The sequence below is a fragment of the Lindgomyces ingoldianus genome, assembly GCF_010093535.1.
Source record: "Lindgomyces ingoldianus strain ATCC 200398 unplaced genomic scaffold BDR25scaffold_85, whole genome shotgun sequence".
Classification (NCBI taxonomy): Eukaryota; Fungi; Ascomycota; class Dothideomycetes; order Pleosporales; family Lindgomycetaceae; genus Lindgomyces; species Lindgomyces ingoldianus.
The window spans coordinates 14,508-35,371 of NW_022985246.1; the positions used below are offsets into that span (position 1 = coordinate 14,508).

The 20,864-nt window shown below is 39.5% G+C and overlaps 2 protein-coding genes across 2 annotated transcripts; one reads left to right on the forward strand and one right to left on the reverse strand.

The window, feature by feature from the left end:
* Positions 1–1,009: 1,009 nt before the first annotated feature.
* BDR25DRAFT_299227 (beta-lactamase/transpeptidase-like protein) lies at positions 1,010–2,542 on the reverse strand (the record flags this gene model as incomplete). Its single annotated transcript, XM_033689123.1, has 1 exon — positions 1,010–2,542. One exon carries the CDS (start codon positions 2,540–2,542, stop codon positions 1,010–1,012), a length of 1,533 nt encoding a protein of 510 aa, XP_033539426.1.
* Positions 2,543–2,654: 112 nt separating this feature from the next.
* Positions 2,655–11,402, forward strand: BDR25DRAFT_363876 (uncharacterized protein; the record flags this gene model as incomplete). The annotated part of the gene is made up of 13 exons (XM_033696802.1): positions 2,655–2,691; positions 2,728–2,789; positions 2,814–2,891; positions 2,952–2,970; positions 3,049–3,530; positions 3,578–7,096; positions 7,140–7,161; positions 7,197–7,220; positions 7,246–9,071; positions 9,095–10,070; positions 10,118–10,503; positions 10,554–11,177; positions 11,211–11,402. 13 exons carry the CDS (start codon positions 2,655–2,657, stop codon positions 11,400–11,402), a joined length of 8,247 nt encoding a protein of 2,748 aa, XP_033539427.1.
* Positions 11,403–20,864: the final 9,462 nt, after the last annotated feature.

The following is a 20,864-nucleotide window of genomic DNA, read 5'->3' on the forward strand; positions in this document are numbered from 1 at the left end:
ACATATATATGTGTGTGTGTGTGTGTGTATGTAGTACAGGAGCCATCAGCGGCGGGCTCAGCAGGCGGCCGGTGCATTGGGAGATGTCCACCGCACGGGCGCGAGAGCCGGGGGTAGACATCCGCAGACGCCCGCAGGAGGCGATTGGTCGAGAGGGACAGCGACTCAGCCAAGGCTCAGTGCGGCCTCAAATACCAACCCTGCTCTACTTACGCCACACAGGGAATATGAACTTTGTGGACACAACATAGAGGGAACGTAGTAAGCTCTTTAAATGTAGCAGATTGCTAGAGCTAATTTAACATTAATATAATATAGCTTTTCCTTCTTCTATTTAGTTTGTTTTAGACTAAAATTTATTTGCACTTTAAAATCACAAAATCTACAATTATTACCCGTTGAAGTACCATCCGCAAGAGACTCTCACATAATGCATTTAAAGGCGGGTCTATAATGTGGCGTATGGTTGACGGCGTCGTTTCAGGCTGTACGGAGTACTGTGCATTGGCAGGTTGAAAACAAATATCCGTCTCGTCCGTCCAACTTAGATGGCATTCCAAAGACTATGCTAACCTTGTGATGCTCTTGTACAGACACTTAGCACTCAGATTCACACTCATTTTAGCCATCTCTAAGGCTTTCGTTCCTTCCCCAGCTTTGGGATTATCTTGCCATGCAAGGGCTGTGCCACAGCCATGCACACGTCCGCTTTTAAAGACATCTCCGGGAATCCTGGCCACAGAACCTGCAGCTTGATATTATGGCGAGGACAGATACCCGGAAGATTGCTCTTCTCAGCTCGTAGCCGCGCCAGCAATACACACTTTTAGGAGGGCCACAACCTGTTTACGGTTAAGCGCCGTAATAACCCTAAGCTCGGACTGATGATTTATATCCTTGTCCAGACCGCACGAACAAAGTCAACTCAAATCATGATCGAACGCGCGCAACATGGTACATGCCCCGAAATTTTTTTTTAAAAAAAAAGCCCGCATTCAGCATACGTACTCTACAGTCTAGTGGATTCTGCTTGCAGCTTCCTACGGAATACCTCGGGCTGCACCATCGGATCGCAATGCCATTGTAGACTTTCCACCCCCCTTGCACCCAAATGAAAACTTACTAAGCGTGTATGATAGTCAGAGACAGGAAACATCGCCCGGTCACAAACCTCTCGGTTCCTGTTTGCTTCCCAGTAAAATGTGTCCCTGTCGTACGGAAGAAGATCATAGGTCGTAAGAGAATGGCTTTGCACATATACACGTAGACCAGCCTTCATCGAAATGATGTCCAGTACAAAGTTCCCCATTGCGTTGCTATATCTTCCGGAGTAGGCGGCAAATGGTAGTGTAGGCAAGCGCTCAGTCTTGTTGGCGCAGAGGTACCTAGACAGATGTTCATACCAAGCCATCTGTGTCTGTTTCGCGGTCTTTGCGAGAGGTAAGAACGAAGGGAAGCTCCTAGATCCCAGTAAGGTCCCAAGAAGAAGCTGCGCGCTGAAGTCCGTCGCATCCATGAACGGTGTCGCGTTGGACAGGCAGACAACGCAGCTCTGGGTCTCGGTCTCCAGGAACATGCTGTGAAAATAGCCAGGAATATTACCCGTATGGTGAAATATCTTAGTTCCGGGGAGGTCAATACCGAAGGTAGGGGCGCTTCTGCGCAAGAGAGATGCGTTGAGACTAGCGCAGGACAAGTTCCCAGGGAGGATGGTACGATATACACCAAGACAGTAAGCTTGGGACGAAGTTGGAACGTTCCTCCGGAGTTGGATGTGTGGTTCAAAAATTAAGCGAAGGTAAGTGAAAGGCAATCCTGGAGTAGTGTCGACATTATTCTCTTTCTGATGTGCGTATGCTGAGAGTATCGCGGAGTAGATGGTTAACATCTCCCGAAGAGTACTTTTACCGCCCATCACTGCGGTCAGGCCTGTATCAGATGAAAATGGGCATATTGGAGTTCTTGTAACACCTCCATCATCATGCACGGCGTGTGGATATGCAATGTTCGATCCTTCAAGGCCTTCAAGAGTAGTTTGGTGCAAGCCAAGCGGATCAAATAGCTTTTCCCTCATCGTTTGCCCAAAAGGCTTTCCAGTGACAGTCTCAATGACCGCTTGGATAAGAATATAATTCCAAGGCGAGTAGATGAAAGATCTCCGAAACGGTTTGGAAGCTTGTATGACCGTGGATAGAGACACAAGGTCATTCTTTGGGGTTAGAATATCTCCATTCTGCTGTCCCCAGAAGAAATCCGAACTAGACAGCCCGGTTCTGTTAGACGCAACGTCACATAGAGTTGCATTCACGCCCATCTCATCGGAACGACTTCGTAATGTGTGTAGGTATTCGCGGATCGGAGTTTCCCATGTCAACAATCCTTCGGCGACCAAGATCCCAATAAGGCAAGTCGTTAGAACCTTAGTGAGTGAAGCGATGTGATATAACGTATCATCCTGCGGCGCCTTTCCGGTCGATATATCGCGCTGTCCGAGATGTTTGGTGTGAATGATTTGGCCACGGTGAAGGACTCCAATGGACATGCCAGGTACGCCGCTGATGCGCATGATCTCACGAATGGTGTCCGTTTGAGCCTCTAAGCGTAACGCAGGACCGGGTGTCATGTTGGCAACGTTGTTGGGACGGAAAGTTGTTATGTCGGCTAGAGAAGCCCATATTAGGCCATCAGGAGGTTCATGAGGTCTTTTGTGCTGTGCCGCAATATAAGCGAACTCTATTACAAGCAAAGATCATGGGTTTAACGACAAGGGTCCCTTGCTTTTACCGCGTGTACCTCCTAGATAATGCGCACAGATCGACTGCTCGGGCTTCACCTCAACAATACCTGTCGCCACTGCGCCACCTTACGGATACTGTATGCAAGACACTGTTGTTGCAAGACGCCTGAGGGAATTTTTGTTAAGAAACGTGTGTTGTCACTCTGCGCCATAGACAATCGACAGTGTCCTTCGTCTAGCTCTAGGCGTACCTAAACTTTATAGGAAGCTGCTCATTCTTTGAATCTTGCAACCTCAATTGACTTCTCGAGGACATTTGTGTTCCCCAAAACAGCCATCATTTCCCCTACAAAAATTGAACCATGCCACCGGCCTGAACGGAAGTGTGTCACACACCCAAGAATATCCTGCGGGTATTGACCATAAGAGTGTTGACCACAGGAGTGCTGACCACAAGAATGTTGACTGCAACGAAAAATTTGGCATGGGTCTACACTCGTCTACCAATGGACTCAATGGCCTGGAGCCAACTCAATGCCACGCCGCCGGCAACCATGCGGCGAATCAATCTATAAAAGAGAGAAACACTGGTACCCCATTCGCAGGAGACCAGGCTAGCATTCCAGAACCCCTCGCAATCATCGGGATTGCCTTCCAGTTTCCAGGTGGTGTAACCACGGAAGGTGGTTTTTGGGAGATGTTGGTGGAGAAGACCTGCATGTCGAGTGAATATCCTTTGGAAAGGATGAATGTCAAGTGTTTTTTCGATCCTTCTGGGAAAAAACAAAACACAGTAAGGCCTTTTGCGCGTATAGATGATATGTGCATTTAACGGAGCAGGTTCATACGAAACGAGCTCATTTTCTCAAAGATGACATCTACCATTTCGATGCTCCATTCTTTTCCATCTCATCCAGCGATGCAACGGCTATGGATCCGTGTCAACGAACTCTAATGGAAACAACATACCGTGCCCTTGAGAGCGCAGGCTTGACGCTTCAGTCTGTATCTGGGACAAACACTTCTGTTCACGTTGGTTGCTTCTCTAGTGACTACATGCTCTCTGCTTTCAGAGACCCGCAAGACATCCAGAAGTACTCCGCTACGGGTGTATCGAGTGCTTTGCTATCCAACAGGCTCAGTTGGTTCTTCAATCTTCAGGGACCAAGCTTGACGGTTGATACGGCCTGCTCTAGCGGCATGGTCGCGCTCGATCTCGCCTGCCAGGGCCTTTGGAGTGGTCAAAGCGATATTGCTATAATCGCGGCTTCAAACTTGATATTATCACCTGAGATTAACATCTCGTTGAGTAACATGAATTTTTTATCCCCGGATGGTCGCTGCTTCAGCTTCGATCATCGAGCAAATGGGTATGCCAGAGGTGAAGGGGTTGCGACATTAGTGGTGACACCTCTTTCCAAAGCACTAGCCATCGGAGTTCCCATTCGAGCACTCATTCGTTCAGTGTGTACAAATCAGGACGGACGGACAACTGGTGGCATAACTCAGCCGAGCCAGAACATGCAAGCGGCCCTGATTCGCGAGACTTACCGAAGGGCAAACTTAGACATGGCCCATACGCGATTCTTCGAGGCCCACGGAACCGGGACTGCGATTGGCGACCCGACAGAGGCAAACGCGATAGGAGAGTGCTTTCGTTCGCATCGATCAGGGTGTGAGCCCCTTCATGTTGGGGCTCTCAAGTCAAATATTGGACACCTGGAAGGCACCAGTGGGCTAGCTGGGATTATCAAAGCTGTCCTTGCCATTGAGCGAGCTACCATACCTCCGAATACGAATTTTGAACGCCTAAATCCCGAGATTGATGGCGAGTTCCTCAGGGTTCACTTTCCTCAAGAATCCATACCCTGGCCAAATTCTGGCGCTATTAGAAGGGCATCTATCAATTCCTTTGGATTTGGGGGGGCAAACGCGCATGTTGTTCTCGATGATGTGCAATCCTACCTCCAGAGGACCAGGCTTGACGGAACTAGAACTCTCGGCAACGTCGCTATCGATTCGACTGTTGCGTTGAAGGATACGTTGGGAAATGGAGCCCACAATTTCACGCCTCATCTCCTTATTTTCTCGGCCGCCGATAAAACAGGTATATCCCGCCAAACTGAAGCCCACAAGAGATTTCTTGAGGATTTCGGATTAGATTATACCTCAGATTTTTTTGCCAACTACTCCTTCACTCTTGCCACAGGCCGCACTGGACATGCCTGGAGGGCTTTCCATGTTCTGAGGTCGCCAAATCAGTTCGCCGAAGTCACTGACCTCACCCCAATCAAATCACCCCGACAGGCTTCCAAGATGAATCTTGGCGCAATTTTCACGGGTCAAGGGGCTCAGTGGCTAGGAATGGGTAAAGAACTGCTCAAGAGCAATGCCTTTCTCCAAAGTGTCCAGAAATCTGAGGAATGTCTCGCAGCTTTGGGGTATATGCGGTCCCTCGTCGAGTTCCTTGATGCTGAGACGGACGCCTCTATTCTCACTCAGGCTCGATTCAGCCAGGTTCTAACAACTGTCATTCAGATAGCCTTAGTCGACCTAATAGAATGGCTCGAAATCGCCCCAAGAGTTGTGGTTGGCCATTCTTCCGGGGAAATAGCGGCTGCCTATGCAGCTGGGCATATTTGTCGCTATGACGCCGTCAAAGTGGCTTATTACAGAGGTCTCCTTGGGTCCAGGCTGGAAGAGAACGGGGGACCCAGATATGCAATGGCCGCTGTCGGGTTGTCGAAGGAGCGAGTTCTGGAAGAGCTGGAAATGATACATCAAGAATATGGTCAAAGTGAACGAAGAAGCCAGCTTGTAGTAAGTTGCATCAACAGTCCTTCTAATGTTACCCTTTCGGGTCCAGAGGCAGAGGTCGAGTCACTCGTCGCACGATTAACCTCACGGGCTATCTTTGCGCGGAGACTCAAGGTCAACCTCGGCTACCATTCACCACAGATGGCTTGTATTAGTGATGAATACCAGGCGCTTATCGGCAAGATGAAGACTCGACCGAAAGGTGGTATGACTCGGCCTCTGATGATTTCTTCAATTACTGGTGAACCCATCGACCGCGATACTGTATGCACAAGCAAGTACTGGACGCAGAATATGGTATCTCCAGTCGACTTTCTGAGCGCCATACGATCGTGCGGTTCTTCGAATATCTCCGATACGAAGTCTCTCGGAGTTGGAAAAGTCACTGTGCCACAAATCCATGCATGGCTAGAGATTGGACCTCATGCGGCTCTGAGAGGGCCGGTTCGAGAGATCTTGACTCTTTTATCGGCGGAAACGGACATTGTGTATACTTCGGTTCTTTTGCGCTACCAATCTGCACTCTCGACTATGATGTCCGCTGCAGGATATCTGCATTGTCATCACATTCCCATGAATCTTGGGCGGGTTACTGGTCTAGGCCTTCGTCCGGAGGTCATGAATTCCCGAACCATCTTACCCAATTTACCCCCATATCAGTTCAACCACAGTATCAAGTATCTAGAAGACTCGCTTGTGGACTCAAATTTCAGAAACCGACAGCATGGTCCACATGATCTACTCGGACTCCGCGTAGGAGACTCAAACCCATACGAGGCAGAGTGGAGGCTCATCATTAGGGCAAATGAAATGCCATGGATAAGGGACCACAAAGTCAATGGCTCCATCTTGTATCCTGCATCTGGGATGCTGAGCATGGCAATTGAAGCAACCAAGCAGCTTCATTCGGCGGCCCCCCCTACAGCATTTCTCTTGGAGGATGTTGAGATTCCTTCGCCAATATTTGTTGCCAGCCCGGAGGGAAAGGTGGAAGTTCGTATTCACATGTCTACCCAGGACAAGCAATCGGGAGTCCATGACTTTCGCATATTCGTCTTGAAACCGAGCAACGACTATGAGGTCGTATGTTATGGCAGAGTACAAGCTGAGTACGAGCAACCACCATCTGATGTTGACAGCGGCCGAGAACGGTCTCAGAAGGCTGCTAGTGTGGCCCAGCAGCATGAAAGCACCATGAAAGCATGCTCACACCCAGTGGTACACGAATGGTATCAGACTATTCAGGAGACTACGGGACTGGAATATGGGCCAGCATTCCAAAGGCTAATCACTGTTCGGTCTGACAACTCCAGAAACGCGACTGCAATCTTGACGCCATACGATGTCGAGGCAAGCACACAGTACGTAGTTCACCCTGCTGTTCTTGACGCCACCTTCCAAATCTGTTTCGCTACATTTGGCGCTGGGCTGAAATCCGTCACGATGGTACCAACCCGTATTGCCAGGCTTTGGCTTCTCTTGCATGAGCTGAGGAGGGGGCATATGGCAAACGACTCGACAAGGGAGCGAGATCCAAACAAGGTGGATTGAACGAGTGTATTGTAAGGTCTGAGGAGCTCGATAGAGCTCTGAGCTGACTATATACTGTACGAGATAGGAGCTATGCCTAATGAGTGAATAGTGCAGTACATGGGTATGATATCGCGTGAGACACGTGCGACAGCTTCCAGTCTCAGGGTTGGCTCATTCTAACCAGTCAGATGCGAGAGAGAGGGTAACTGCGTCTGCAGAGAACGTGTTCCAACATCACGCCTCCTTTAACATCAAGGTAATTAGCGAGCAAAGCGGTCTGACTTTGCGGCTCGAAGTCGACGGGCTCGAACTTACAGCTATATCCAGTAGACAAGAGAATCCTAGAACTCTATGCGAAGCAAGAAACCTATGCAGTCACATCGAATGGGATGTCGACCTGGATATGCTTGAAAATAGTGAAGTTCAAACTTACTGCGAAGATGTCAGAGCGACAACTACACCATTTCCTGCTACCTTTTCCGAAAGCCTGACTAAGATTTCGATACAATTTGGGAGAGAAGCTCTCCGTCTGGTCGGCAACGACGACATCTGCCTTTCCATGCGCAAGTATGCGGATTGGCTTCGTCGCCGCATTATCGAGTTGAGTCCTCAATTTGAGGAGCTTACACCAGACCAGCTGCATCTGGAGATCGAAAATGTACTTCCAAGCGTCCGAGCGGACCTACACATCACGATAGGAAAGCAAATGCACTTGCTGCTCCAAGGAATTGTCGACCCACTCGAACTATTATTCAGAGACCAAGGGAGGATGGATGCATTCTACGCCGAAGCAATGCAGGACTCATCGTACTTGAAGCCCTTTTCGCGGTTCTTGGAAAGTATCACCCATAAGACTCCGAATTTGAGGTTTCTCGAAATTGGTGCTGGCACTGGCGGGACAACGAGAGAAGTCTTGAAAGCAATTGGTGATAACGATAGAGGAATTGCATTCGAGGACTATACATTTACCGACATTAGCCCTTCTTTTCTCCAGAAGGCTAGAGAGACCTTTTCGGGGCAACTTAAAATGTCATACAAGGTCTTGAACATTGAGAAGGATCCCAAACCACAGGGCTTCGAATCCTCGGCGTATGATGTCGTTCTAGCAGACAATATACTTCATGCCACAATGAACCTGACAGATACACTTGCAAATGTGAGCAAGCTCTTGAAGCCTGGGGGAAAGCTCATCTTGCGAGAGTTGACGGCCCCAGAGAGGCTACTAACGGGGTACGTCTTCGGACTTCTACCAGGATGGTGGCGCTCATCCGAACGAGAGAGACAAGATAGTCCGTGCCTTAATATCAGCATTTGGGATCAGCAGCTCCGAAATTCTGGCTTTTCTGGTGCGGATATTATCCTACGGGATCACCTCGATGAACCCTATAACCCACAGTGTACTTTCATCATCACAACGGCAACCGAAGCACACTATGATGCAGTTGAGTCGCAGATTCAAGTCTCTCCCATATTTGTTGCCAACCAATTATCTAGTGCTCTCAAAGAGCAGGCGTCTCTGGTTGCCAGTCATATCTCTCTTCGGGAAAGCCCCCAGACTTCCAGTCTCATTGACATATCTGATCTCGTTGAACGCCAGCCCCAACGACACAACATTATCTTGTTCGATGACCATGAAAATTCCATTCTGGGTAATCTGGGTGAGACCGAATTTCATTCACAGAAACAGCTGCTCGCTTACTCTCGGAGTCTTCTTTGGGTTAAACCGTATGGCTTTCACAATGCATCTGGAACGCTCCAGCTTGCGATGAGCGATGGTTTGTGTCGTGTAAGCAGGTACGAATACATCAAACCTACCCTTGTAAGCCTGTCGCTTGAAGGGGCCCTAGACTCTTCCCGTTCGAAGCATGTCGTCAAATTATTTGCTGTCATCCAGGAACACATGCAACGAAGAAGCTCTGAGGTGGAGCCGGAATACGCAGAGATAAAGGGCCGACTTTGCGTCAACCGAATCAGAACGGCGAGAGTTCTCGACGAGCACGTCTTCAGGCGCACCGCAAACCCGGTTGTCCAGCAGCGGGAGGCCTTCAGACACTCAGGATTGGTATTCGCGTCCCTGGATTACTGGATACCATGACTTACTACGAAGAAGGCCCTGTCAGCGACCCTTTACCCGCTAATGAGATTGGTGTTGAGATCAAAGCGATAGGTGTCAATTACAAAGATCTGCTCGCCCTTCTAGGTCGTGCCAAGTCTGATGACTTGGGCTGTGAATATTCTGGTATCGTTCGTAGTGTCGGCAAATCCGTCACTAATATCAAGATTGGAGACCGCGTGGCTTTGGTTGCGCTGGACAACTTCAAGACTCACACTCGAGTTAAAGCTACCAGGGCCCATCGCATACCGGACAGAATGAGCTTCACGGAAGCTGCAGCAATCCCAACCGCTTACTGCACAACATACTATGCACTTGTTCACGTGGCACGTCTTCAACCCGGGGAGACTATCCTCATCCATTCGGCAGCCGGTGGAACGGGGCAGGCTGCAGTGCAGCTGGCGCAATGGATAGGAGCAGAAGTATTTGCTACTGTGGGTGACAACTACAAAAAGAAGCTTCTGAGAGAGGTCTACGGTATTGCCGACGACCATATTTTCTATTCTCGCGATACTTCGTTTGCTAGCGGGATTAAGCGTATCTTACAAGATGGAATTGACGTGGTACTGAATTCGCTCCCGGGAACCTTGCTGGAGGCATCCTGGGATTGCATCGCGCCTTTCGGTCGATTCGTAGAAATTGGGTTGAAGGATGCCTTCTTAGGGCACAATCTACCCATGGACGTCTTCCTGAAAAATGTTTCATTTTCTTCAGTGGATATGAGTTTGATCGCAAAACGGAAAGGAGAACTCTGTAAGCAAATGCTGGGGGAAGTGTTCAACCTATTCGACCAGCAGAAGCTGAGTGTCGGCAATCCTCTTCACATATACCCTCTTGGAGAGATCGAGCAGGCATTTCGCTTCCTTCAGAGTGGAAAAAGCTCAGGGAAATTAGTAGTGGAAGTTGACAGTGACGAGGTTGTTCCCGTAGGCTTATCAACACCTCCAGGTTCTTCAATGGTATACTAATGACCCGCCAGGTTACCCAAGGGCCCCATTCTCCTTACCAACTATCTGAGAATGCAACGTATATCATCTCGGGAGGCCTGGGAGCCATAGGTCTCGCGATTGCTCGTTGGCTCGTTCAGAGGGGAGCGAAACACATGATACTCCTCTCTCGAACCGGCGGCGACACGAACTCCTCCGCTATGGGTTTCATGGACCAGATGCGCGATATCGGCGTCGAGGTCTATTCACCATCATGCGATATTACAAATCTGGGGACACTAAAGTCTACCTTAGCTCGTTTTGCGAAAAGGATGCCACCAGTCAGAGGATGCATCCAAGCTGCAATGGTTCTGCGAGTAAGTTGGAGCCGTTCGGCATTGACATTTTCAGGCTCTAACTGGGCTAGGACGCAACGCTTTCTAGCATGAGTCTGGACGAGTGGACCCAGGCGATCCGTCCAAAAGTGGAGGGTTCCTGGAATCTCCATCTTACGATGCCTGCTGGCATGGACTTTTTCGTGATGTTGTCGTCCTGCGCTGGTGTATTTGGAAACGGAGGCCAAGCCAACTACGCTGCTGGTAACACTTATCAGGACGCTCTCGCAGCCTACCGGGCTAGGATTGGGGAGAAAGCAGTATCGCTCGATATAGGGTATGTTCTCGAAAACGGTGTGGTTGCCAATACCAAAGCGGGAACAGACCGCTTGACCAACTTGCATACGCTACGTCGGACAACGATTCCAGAAATATGTGCATTGTTGGACATCTACTGCCAACCAGGAACCATCGGATATCGACTAGAAAGCCAGGTAGTCTTGGGTTTTGAGATACCCGCGGACATCATGGCCAAGGGTGAAGAGGTCGAACAATTCATGAAAAAACCAATGTTTCGCCACATGTTTAATCTACAATCCATGGACACTCCGCATGCAGTTTCATCCAACCGAGGGAAGACATTGGGGTTGGCCCTCAGCGAGGCGACCACCCCGGAAGGGGCGACTCGCATTGTCTCAATGGCGCTAGCTGAGAAGGTGGGAAGAATGATGGGAATTGATGGGGAACAGATTGACGTCCATCATTCGCTGGTCGCATATGGAATCGATTCTCTTATTGGATTGGAATTAAATAATTGGCTGCTGAAAGAGACGGGAGTGGATGTTCCCGTCTTGGACCTTTTAGGCGGCGCATCCCTGGAAAATATCGCAGTAGGTATTGCGCAGAAAAGGAAATCGGAGTCAACGCCAACGAAAGCATGACATTTGATAATGTAAAAAGAAGAAGAAGGGTAATGTATAGTAGAGTATATAATAATATTCTTACTTCTTCTTCTTCTTACTAACACTATAACGTACTTCACAGGCGAGTTGCTCACACACCTAAGCTGCTTACTTTTGCTAAGACTACACTACACTACTTAAACATGTTAAAAGAACATTAAACATAGCTTACACTCTAGGCTTTTAAATAAAATGTAATCCTTTTTAAGTAACATACTATCTATAAAGTTTTTTAAAGAATAATAAGTAACTAACACGCTAAATAACCTTTTTAAGCTAATTATATAGCTAACTTATAAAAGCTAAATAATAATAAAGAGTAGGTAATTATTTAGCATGTGCTTAAGCTAAAGGTGTAAAGATTTCCTCTCTAGCTAGTAGCTGTAGCTAATATAGCTAATTTTTTATATGCTAAGCATAATATAAGCTATGTTAGTATAAACTAGCTTAATATATTTATTAAGTGTTACTTAAAGCTTAAAGTAAAGTTTAAGTGTAAGTATAACTATAAAAAAAAATTTTATAAAAATTTTATAGTAATTTAAAGCTAGCTTAACTTTATAAAAATATTAAAGCTAAGTATAGCATTTAAAATAATAACATATATAACTTTAATAAAATAAAGTTTATAAGAGGCTAAATATCTACTAAAGTAGTTATTATAAGTTTAGAGAGACAAAGACAGCTAAAAGTAGTCTAGCTAGGTAACTAAAAGTAGATAACAGCTATTTAAAGCATTAATACTATAAAGTAGACTATTTTACTTTTTATTATTTTTTAAACTAGTATAAAAAAAACTTACTTTAAAATTAAGTTATTATAGTTTTTAAATGTAGTTAGACTACTAATTAGCTTAGTTTAGACTAGTTAAAGCACTTTAATGTGTATATAAAAAAGTATACTATTAGCAGCTACTATGTACTATTTATTAATAGCTATAGTTAATTATAAGCTTTAAAATGTTTTTTTAAAGAAGTTAACTTTATTCTTTATATATAACTTAAAGACTTTACTAAACTAAGCTTTACTAAAAGCATAGCTACTATTAATAAATTAAATATTTTAAAAAAATAAAGTAAAATACAGTGTTAATAATATACTACTACACTTATGTAAACTACTACTAAAATGTCTAGCTAGTATTATACCTTTATATTAAGCTTTATAAAAGACTTTACTAAACCTACTACTATTACTTTTAAAACTTTTGTCGCGTACAGCTATCTGTCTATATATATCCTTCTGCTGTGCTAGCTAGAAGGTTAACCTTTTAGCAAACGCAACAGTTATAAGCCTAGTTTACAGCATAGTGTAGATAGTTAGCGCTTAAAAATTTGTGCACCCCTACTCTACTAATAGAATTGCATTATCCCTAAGCACTGTGTGTTTAATTCCTACGCTTAGCAAAGAGCATTTAGGCAGTGCGTCTATTACAGAGGCTACCTTACTAGATCTGTCTCTAAGTTCTGTTGCTTAGGCTGGAAGGGTGTGTTAAGGTTGTTTTACTATGTTTTACCTCTCTTGTTCCACAGTTTAAGCTGGGGGGTGTGTCGCGTACAGCTATCTGTCTATATATATCCTTCTGCTGTGCTAGCTAGGAGGTTGACCTTTTAGCAAACGCAACAACTTTTTATTAAAATTATCTACCTTTTATAGCTAAAACTTACTATAAAGTACACTACTACTAATTCTTAGCTAGCTAAAAGCATGCTATAGAGATTAAATTTGTAAACTTTTATTAAGAAAAAGCATTTAAGCTAGTTTTTATTACAAAAGCTATAAATATTTAAGTATTACTCTTAAAATAAGTATATAAGTATAAGTTTAATGCTAAAGGTTTTTTAACTAAATTTCAAGCTTATTTTTATATATAAAGTAACCTTTAAGTTACTATAGCTAAAATATATGCTACTACTCTAGCAACATGTGTCTTTAAAGCGCTTATTACTATTATAGCCTTATTTAGCCTACTTAGGTAATAATACAACGCTATTAACGTGTTTATTAACACTTAGCTTCTAACTCTAGCATATTATAAACTGCTACTAGGCTACTATTACTTTTAGTAAGCTCTTTAACTTTTTTAAGCTTTATATAAGCTTAAAAATATACCTAAACTTTAGTATTTAAAGCTTACTAAGTTACTTAAAAAGCTTAGCTTTTTTACGTTTTTAAAGTTAATTATTTTTTTACTAGTTAATAAAAAGCTTATAGTTTACCTTTATATTAATAATATTATTATTTTTTACTTTATAAAAAGTACTTAATGTCCGTACGCAGCAGCAGCGTCGCGGCCTGGATACGAACGATCGCGCACGAGCAGGATCACGTATCTATGTCACATAATGCTTGTGCGCGAACCTCTGTGCGCGAACATCTAGATATCCCCCTTTTCCTCTGTATAGAAGAAAGACAAGAGTAATAAAACTAAAAACATGTTGCTTTTACTTTTCCTACTTTATACGCTGTGCACACTGTACACTACTCTTACTCTTACTACTTAAGTGCTTATACTATAAGTAGCTAGCTGTTAGAGCCTATTTAACACTAATTAGTAGTTAATTTAATTAACTATAAATTAGTAAGAGTAATAATAAAGTACTTACACTTTATAAGGTACTTTGTTTTATTACCTATTTTTTAAAAAGAGTAATAGTAGAGTACCTACACTTTATAAGGTACTTTGTTTAGTTACTTATCTCTTAGAATAGTAGATTAATTCTTTACATTATACAGTAAGCTCTGCTACTATACAAAGTAAAAAAAAGATAGTATAAAACGCACACTAAAGCTACTAAAGCTGCATAACCTAGTAGCTAGATAATAGCATATTAATTCTTTACATTATATAGTAAGCTCTGCTACTATATAAAGTAAAGAGGAGATAGTGTAAGGCGCACACTAAAGCTATTAAAGCTGCACAACCTAGCAGCTAGATAACAGCAGTACCTGTGTAATCTACTAAAAAAGTAATTAACTATACTATTATAATAAAATCTTATTAGCAACTAACAACTCTGCATAATAATAAAAAAAATAAAAAATAATTTTTATTATATAAATAACTTATAAAAAACATAAGGATATTAAAGGCAACACTATAAAACAAGACTAGCCTAGAGTACTAGAATAACAAGATTAACATGTTAAAGGCTTTAATAAGCCTATAAACTTAATTATATATAAGTTATATAATTACTAATCTATACATAATAACTTAAAAAGGCGCTACTTTTTTAAGTGTGTATATAAAAATTTTTAAAAAATAGACACTATAAGACTTCTTAGCACTTAGCTGCACATTTAAAAGAGAGCTTATATAAGTGCTAAAGAATAAAAGAATTACACTATAGCTAAGCACTAAAGGTACCTAAGCCTAAAAGCTGTATAATATAGCATAAAAAAAGGTAATTACACTAAAAAGGCTTTATACATAACCTTTATTACTATATAAGGCTCTGCATAAAAGCAGACTAAACATAATGCTGCTATTAACACTAAGTGTACTAGCATTACCTGCTCCTACACTTTAGCTAGCACTACACTAATTACTATACAAACAATACATGCTACTCTACCTAACGCCTGCTCCACACCCTTAATCATACACACCACCGCCTGCAGTAGTGTATGCACTACTGATACCACCTGCATAATCTATACCACATTACAACCTGTACAAACTTCTACCCTAGAGGGAAACTGCTAAAGAAAAACTTCTAGTAAATAAAATTATATAATTTTAAAAGGCATAAAAAAAATAATAACTATATAAGTTAACTATATAATATTTTTATAAATAAAATAAAAATCTTTATTAATTTATGTTAATAGCTAAATATTTAGAAAACTTAGTACACAGACATCTTTCTAGATATTCTAAAAGGTTAGGCAAATATGTACTATATGCACAACATAGGCTCTAGACATAACTAAAAGCATTTGTATAACACCTTAAGTAGTTACTTTAATACTAATGTAAACTATAGCTAGTACTAGACAAACTAGACAATAATAACTTTTACATAATACTAATAAAAGAACTTTAATAAGAGTTTACATAAAGTTCTTAAAACAATAATTAATAAGCTTACACTTATATAAAAGGCACTAGAAATAGAATTTTAAAAGAATGTTCTACTGCACACTACTATTATATAAGCCTGTTAAGGATAACTAGAACTAGAACATGCTATATTTACTATTAAGCCTTTATGTAAAGCCTTATTTAGTAACCTACAGGCATTACTTTAAGTTACTATAAACTAAAGAGTAAACTAATACCTCTAGGAACTGCCTAATGCATACTACACAGACTGCTAATATAACTCTACATAATAAGAAGAAAGCCTCTCTCTGCGCAGAAGAAGACAACATAGAAGATCTCTATCTAGGTTTAGGCTACAATCTAGAGACAACTGCACGCAGACAAAGAAGTGCTTTGTCTGCTATAAGAAAAGATGTTAGTTATTAAACTACCCTTATAATAACTATACATAAGCAAAGAACTAGTATGTTGCCTTATATAAAAATTTCTATAATAAAACTTTATTATGTAAAGCTATTACCTTATACATCTAAAACTTTAAAAGTTACTCTAAAGAAAAAAATAATTTACATAATGTAAAGAAAATAAAATAAAAGAGTAAGGATGCTAAAAAAGCTGTTAACTACTTTACCTTTACTGCCTATCTACACTATGTAATAAAAAAGAACATCTACAGCATTAAACCTAAAAAATATGCTAAGCAGTTTATCTTTAATAACTAATACTGTACAGTATACTAAGGTAAACTATAAAACATAGGCCTAGTAAAGATCTTTACTATTAGCAAGTCTTAACTTAAAGCGTATATATAAAAGAACTTATATATAAAAATTAATTAGACACTTAGCTAAATAAATATTAGCTTTAAAGGCTAGACACTAAAAAGATTAATTAGTACTATACAAATCTAGAACCTAATTAGTCTAGTTACATACTACATTTTAAAAACTCTAACACTATTCCTGCTATTACTAGTAAATGCTAACTAACTTAGAGCATACTTTAACAACATTTTAAATGTTATTATACATAAAGATAAAACTACTATACTTATTATATAAAAATAAAAACACTTTTTTTTTAATATTAGTAAGAAAGAATTTATGTCTTTCTTTACTAAATTAGAACTCTACTGCCTCTACTACTAATTTAGACACCCTTGCACAAAAAGACTCTAAAAGATGCTAACTAGCGCTAGCTATAACATTAATGCTGTAGTGCTAGAAAAGATTAAGAAGTTCTGCTACCTCTGCTAATTATATAACTAGGCTCTACAAAGATTTAAGTTTATAATTAAGAATAACACCTACTTTAACTATAAAGTTATTATTAATGTTATATAAATTAATAATAAAAATATTTTATATGTTATTAATATAGACACATTATTTTAGGCTGCTACATTTCTAAAATCTATGTCTATATAAGATACCTAAAATGCACTATGCAAATGCTAAATTAACACCTATTAAGAACCCCTAGACTATATTATGCATAACTCTAGTATAAACTTTGCTTTAAAGAATTTTTAAGCTTATGCAAAGATTATAAAAGCTATATGTAGGCAGATGCCTGTAGAAGCACATTAAGTAGTTAGAAAGGTTAAGCGCGCACATACACCTCTTTAATAAGTGTTTAACATCTTAAAGACTAAGCTAGGTAACTGTACAGATAATAAGGCTATTCTGCAGATAGCAGTTAAGGCTCTAAACAACATAGCTAGCCTACACAGTCTAGTACCCACACTGCTAGTCTTTAAGGCATACTTAAGAATTAACTTAGACTTTTTACTATTACTAGACATTATTACACAAGTAAGCGCTATATAAAAGGTAATAAAGATACTTTAAAAAGACTATATAAAAGTAAACATTAATTATGTAATTAACACTTATAATAGCCCTATAACATATAAAGTTTTTAACCTCCCCTTTAGCTTAGAGATTATAGCATAAAGGGAGAAAAAAGGCTAGACTAGCCTATATAAGATTAAGAGCATTAAAAAAAGAAATATTATTATTAAAAAAAAAATAGCCTACTAAAGCTTTAATATACACAAGTTAAACTATACTATAAAAAAAAAAAAAAGACAACTTACTTACAATAAATAACCTAGATAAACTAATCCTTATATAAAAAAATTCTCTAAAAAAGAGGAAAAAAAAACAGCTTTATAAGAATATTATAAAGGTAAAACTAAAGCCTACTATAAACTAAGCCCCTTAGAATAGCAATGCTGCACTAGTGTAAAGAGAAGATATAGATACTAAAAGAAGTAAAAGGTAAAAGAAACCTGCATAAAGTCTAGACTAGGTATTCCTAACCTAAAAGAAAAAGAATAATTAGGCCTTATCTATTAAGCTTTATATAGACAGTGTAATTACTACACTTAAAAAACTATTTAAGAAATTAGACTATATAAAGATAGACACCTTAATTACTAACAGCACTTTTAAAGTTATAGTGTATAACCTAATAAAGTATAAAGGTTAAATTTTTAACCTTTACCTTATATAAAAAGTAAAAGGTAAAATAACCTAACTATATAAGAAATCCTGCCTAGTGTTTGCTAGCTACTTAAATAAAAAGAAAAAAGAAATCCTTACCTAGTTACTAACTATTTAAAGAATAAGCTAAAGACTACTTTTAGCTATAAAAGTAAGCCTAAAAGCTATGTATAAAATATATTTTAAACTATGTAATATTACATAAGTATATATCTAATTAATAGATAAGCTTATGCGCACGCTGTACATAAAGCTACTAAAGAAAATGCGCTAGAGCTTTCTACTAAATATAATACTCTAGGTTATACAACTTTTATATAAAGCTACTAAATTAGAACTGTATTAGTTTAAGACATACTATAACTACTATAAAAAAAAGCTACACATGCACATCTTTTTATATAACTCTTACCTCTTAATTACTAATAAAGGAGAGCACACCTTTAGTATTACTAGCCTACAGATAAATAACACTTTAAGCATTATAATAAAAAATTTTATATAAAAAGAAAAAAAAAACTATAAAAGGTAAAGTTTTATATAAAAGGTAAGACTATCTTAGTAGAGAAGTAACTTATTAAGTTTAATAGTAGAAAAATTAAACTTATACACAACATAGTAGTTTTTACTTAAAAGAGATAAGTAAGCTACTTTTATATAATTAACCTAAAAAACAAAGATGCTGCATAATAATATGTTAAGTAATATGTAAAAAGAGCATACATTACATCTGTGTGTTAACTAGAGGCAGCATTTAACCTGTCTATTACTGCATAAACTATAGACTCTTTACATAATAACATTAACATACTTAACGCATAAATCTAATAGTAGATAGATAATAGTAAGCGCAGTCTTACTTTTCTACTATTATAGCTTAATTATATAAAGCTGTTTATCTTTATAAATAGATTATTTACTAATAATAAGAACTTTAGCTTATAGCTAGAATTCTTAATTATATTAAGTAATAAAGACTATATAAAGTAAAGTAACTACTTTAAAATACTAAGAAACATTATACACTAGAATTTTACTAAGTGTAAAAGAGTAACTAGGAGTGTTCTTACTAGCAAACTATATAAAATAGTTAAAGGGTTTAATAATGTAATTACTTTTAGTACAACTCTATAGTAAATTATATAAACGCTTAAACTACTACTAATCTTAGTAGTAATCTGCATAGATTTAAGGTTTTTATATAATTGCTTTATTAAGCTAGGCACTACTAGTAAAAAGTAACTTATAATTAACATTATATTACTCTATAAATTATATAAGAAAAGGGAAATTGCTAAAATTAAGTAGATTAATAGTAAAGACAACTTAGTAGATGTATGTATAAAAAAAACACTAAACTAGGCTTTTTAATTATTAGTTCTAACTAACTGCCTCTCTGTCTAGATAGAAGCATCTGTGGACCAGCTAGATCCTGTGCGCAAAGATGCCTTAGACTAACTAGACTAATAACACCTTTATATAAAGCTTATTTCCTTTTATTTTGTTTTTTTTTATATTGTACATACTTATCTTTCTTATTATAAGGATCTGTTACTATTAGCACTATATAAAAAGAGAAAAGAGAGCTAGGGGATTGTACAGCAGAGCTTAAAAAGCAAAGGATAAAGAAAAAAAAAGCTATTTACATAGTGTAACTAGCCTATTCTAATGCACAGCATTACTAAGGCAAGTCCTAATAAATAAGGTAAAGTAAAGGCAGAACATAATTAAATAGACCTACATAGATAGAAGGGAGGTAACGCGTACAGAAGGCAACTCTTTAGATAAAAAGAAAAGTTGCTAGTGTCTGTACGCAGCAGCAGCGTCGCGGCCTAGATACAAACAATTGCGCACAAGCAGGATTACGTATCTATGTTACATAATGCTTGTGCGCGAACCTCTGTGTGTGAACATCTAGATATCCCTCTTTTCCTCTATACAGAGGAAAGACAAGAGTAATAGAACTAGAAACATGTTGCCCTTACCTTTTCTACCTTGTACGCTGTGCACACTGTACACCACTCTTACTCTTGCTACTTAAGTGCTTATACCATAAGCAGCTAGCTGTTAGAGCCTATTCAACACTTAAACTAATTTTAAAATTAAGCTATAAAAGAACTAAACTAGTTTCTTCGCATCTAAATTAACTATAATACAGTTAACTACACTATATAGCTTAGTTAAGAGTTATATATTAAGTAGCTTACTACCTACTTTAATTTTAATACTAGTTACATATATTTTTATCTAATTACTATATTAAATATATTAGCACTACTTTTATAGCTTAATTAGATTACTAAAATAAATGTATAAAATATTATAGTATACTAGCAGCGCATTAGCTTTATTAGCTATGCTGCTACTACTATTAAACTTAATATTACTAAAGCTAATTTAAAGCTCTTTAAATACCTAGCTAACTCTTTAAATAAATACTAAAAGGCTACTGTTAGATTGAAGCACTGTTTCTAGGCTTCCTAAGATGAATGATGGGTTTGGATATGATGTATAGGATGATCATCGATTGTATTGATTATTTGATCCTTTTTCTGCTCTGCTCGTGTTGCTCGGCTTTTGTTTTTCCGGTCCGAGTCCCTCGCGCACTAGCCCTATGCGCGACCAGCTTGCAACATGCTGCAATTTGCTGCAACATGCTGCAATTTGCTGCAACATGCTGCAATTTGCAGCAACATACTGTTCGAGCTTATTGCTTGTACTATGTAGCAGCTTTCGTCCAGCGTTCCTCATGTCTTGACAGTAGGTGCGCATATCTGACAGCTACTTAGTATATAATTAAGTACTTTTGTAGCATTAAAGACTATACACTTTAGTACTTAAAAACTTTTACTTACTTATTATAAAAACTTATCTTTTATAGCGCAT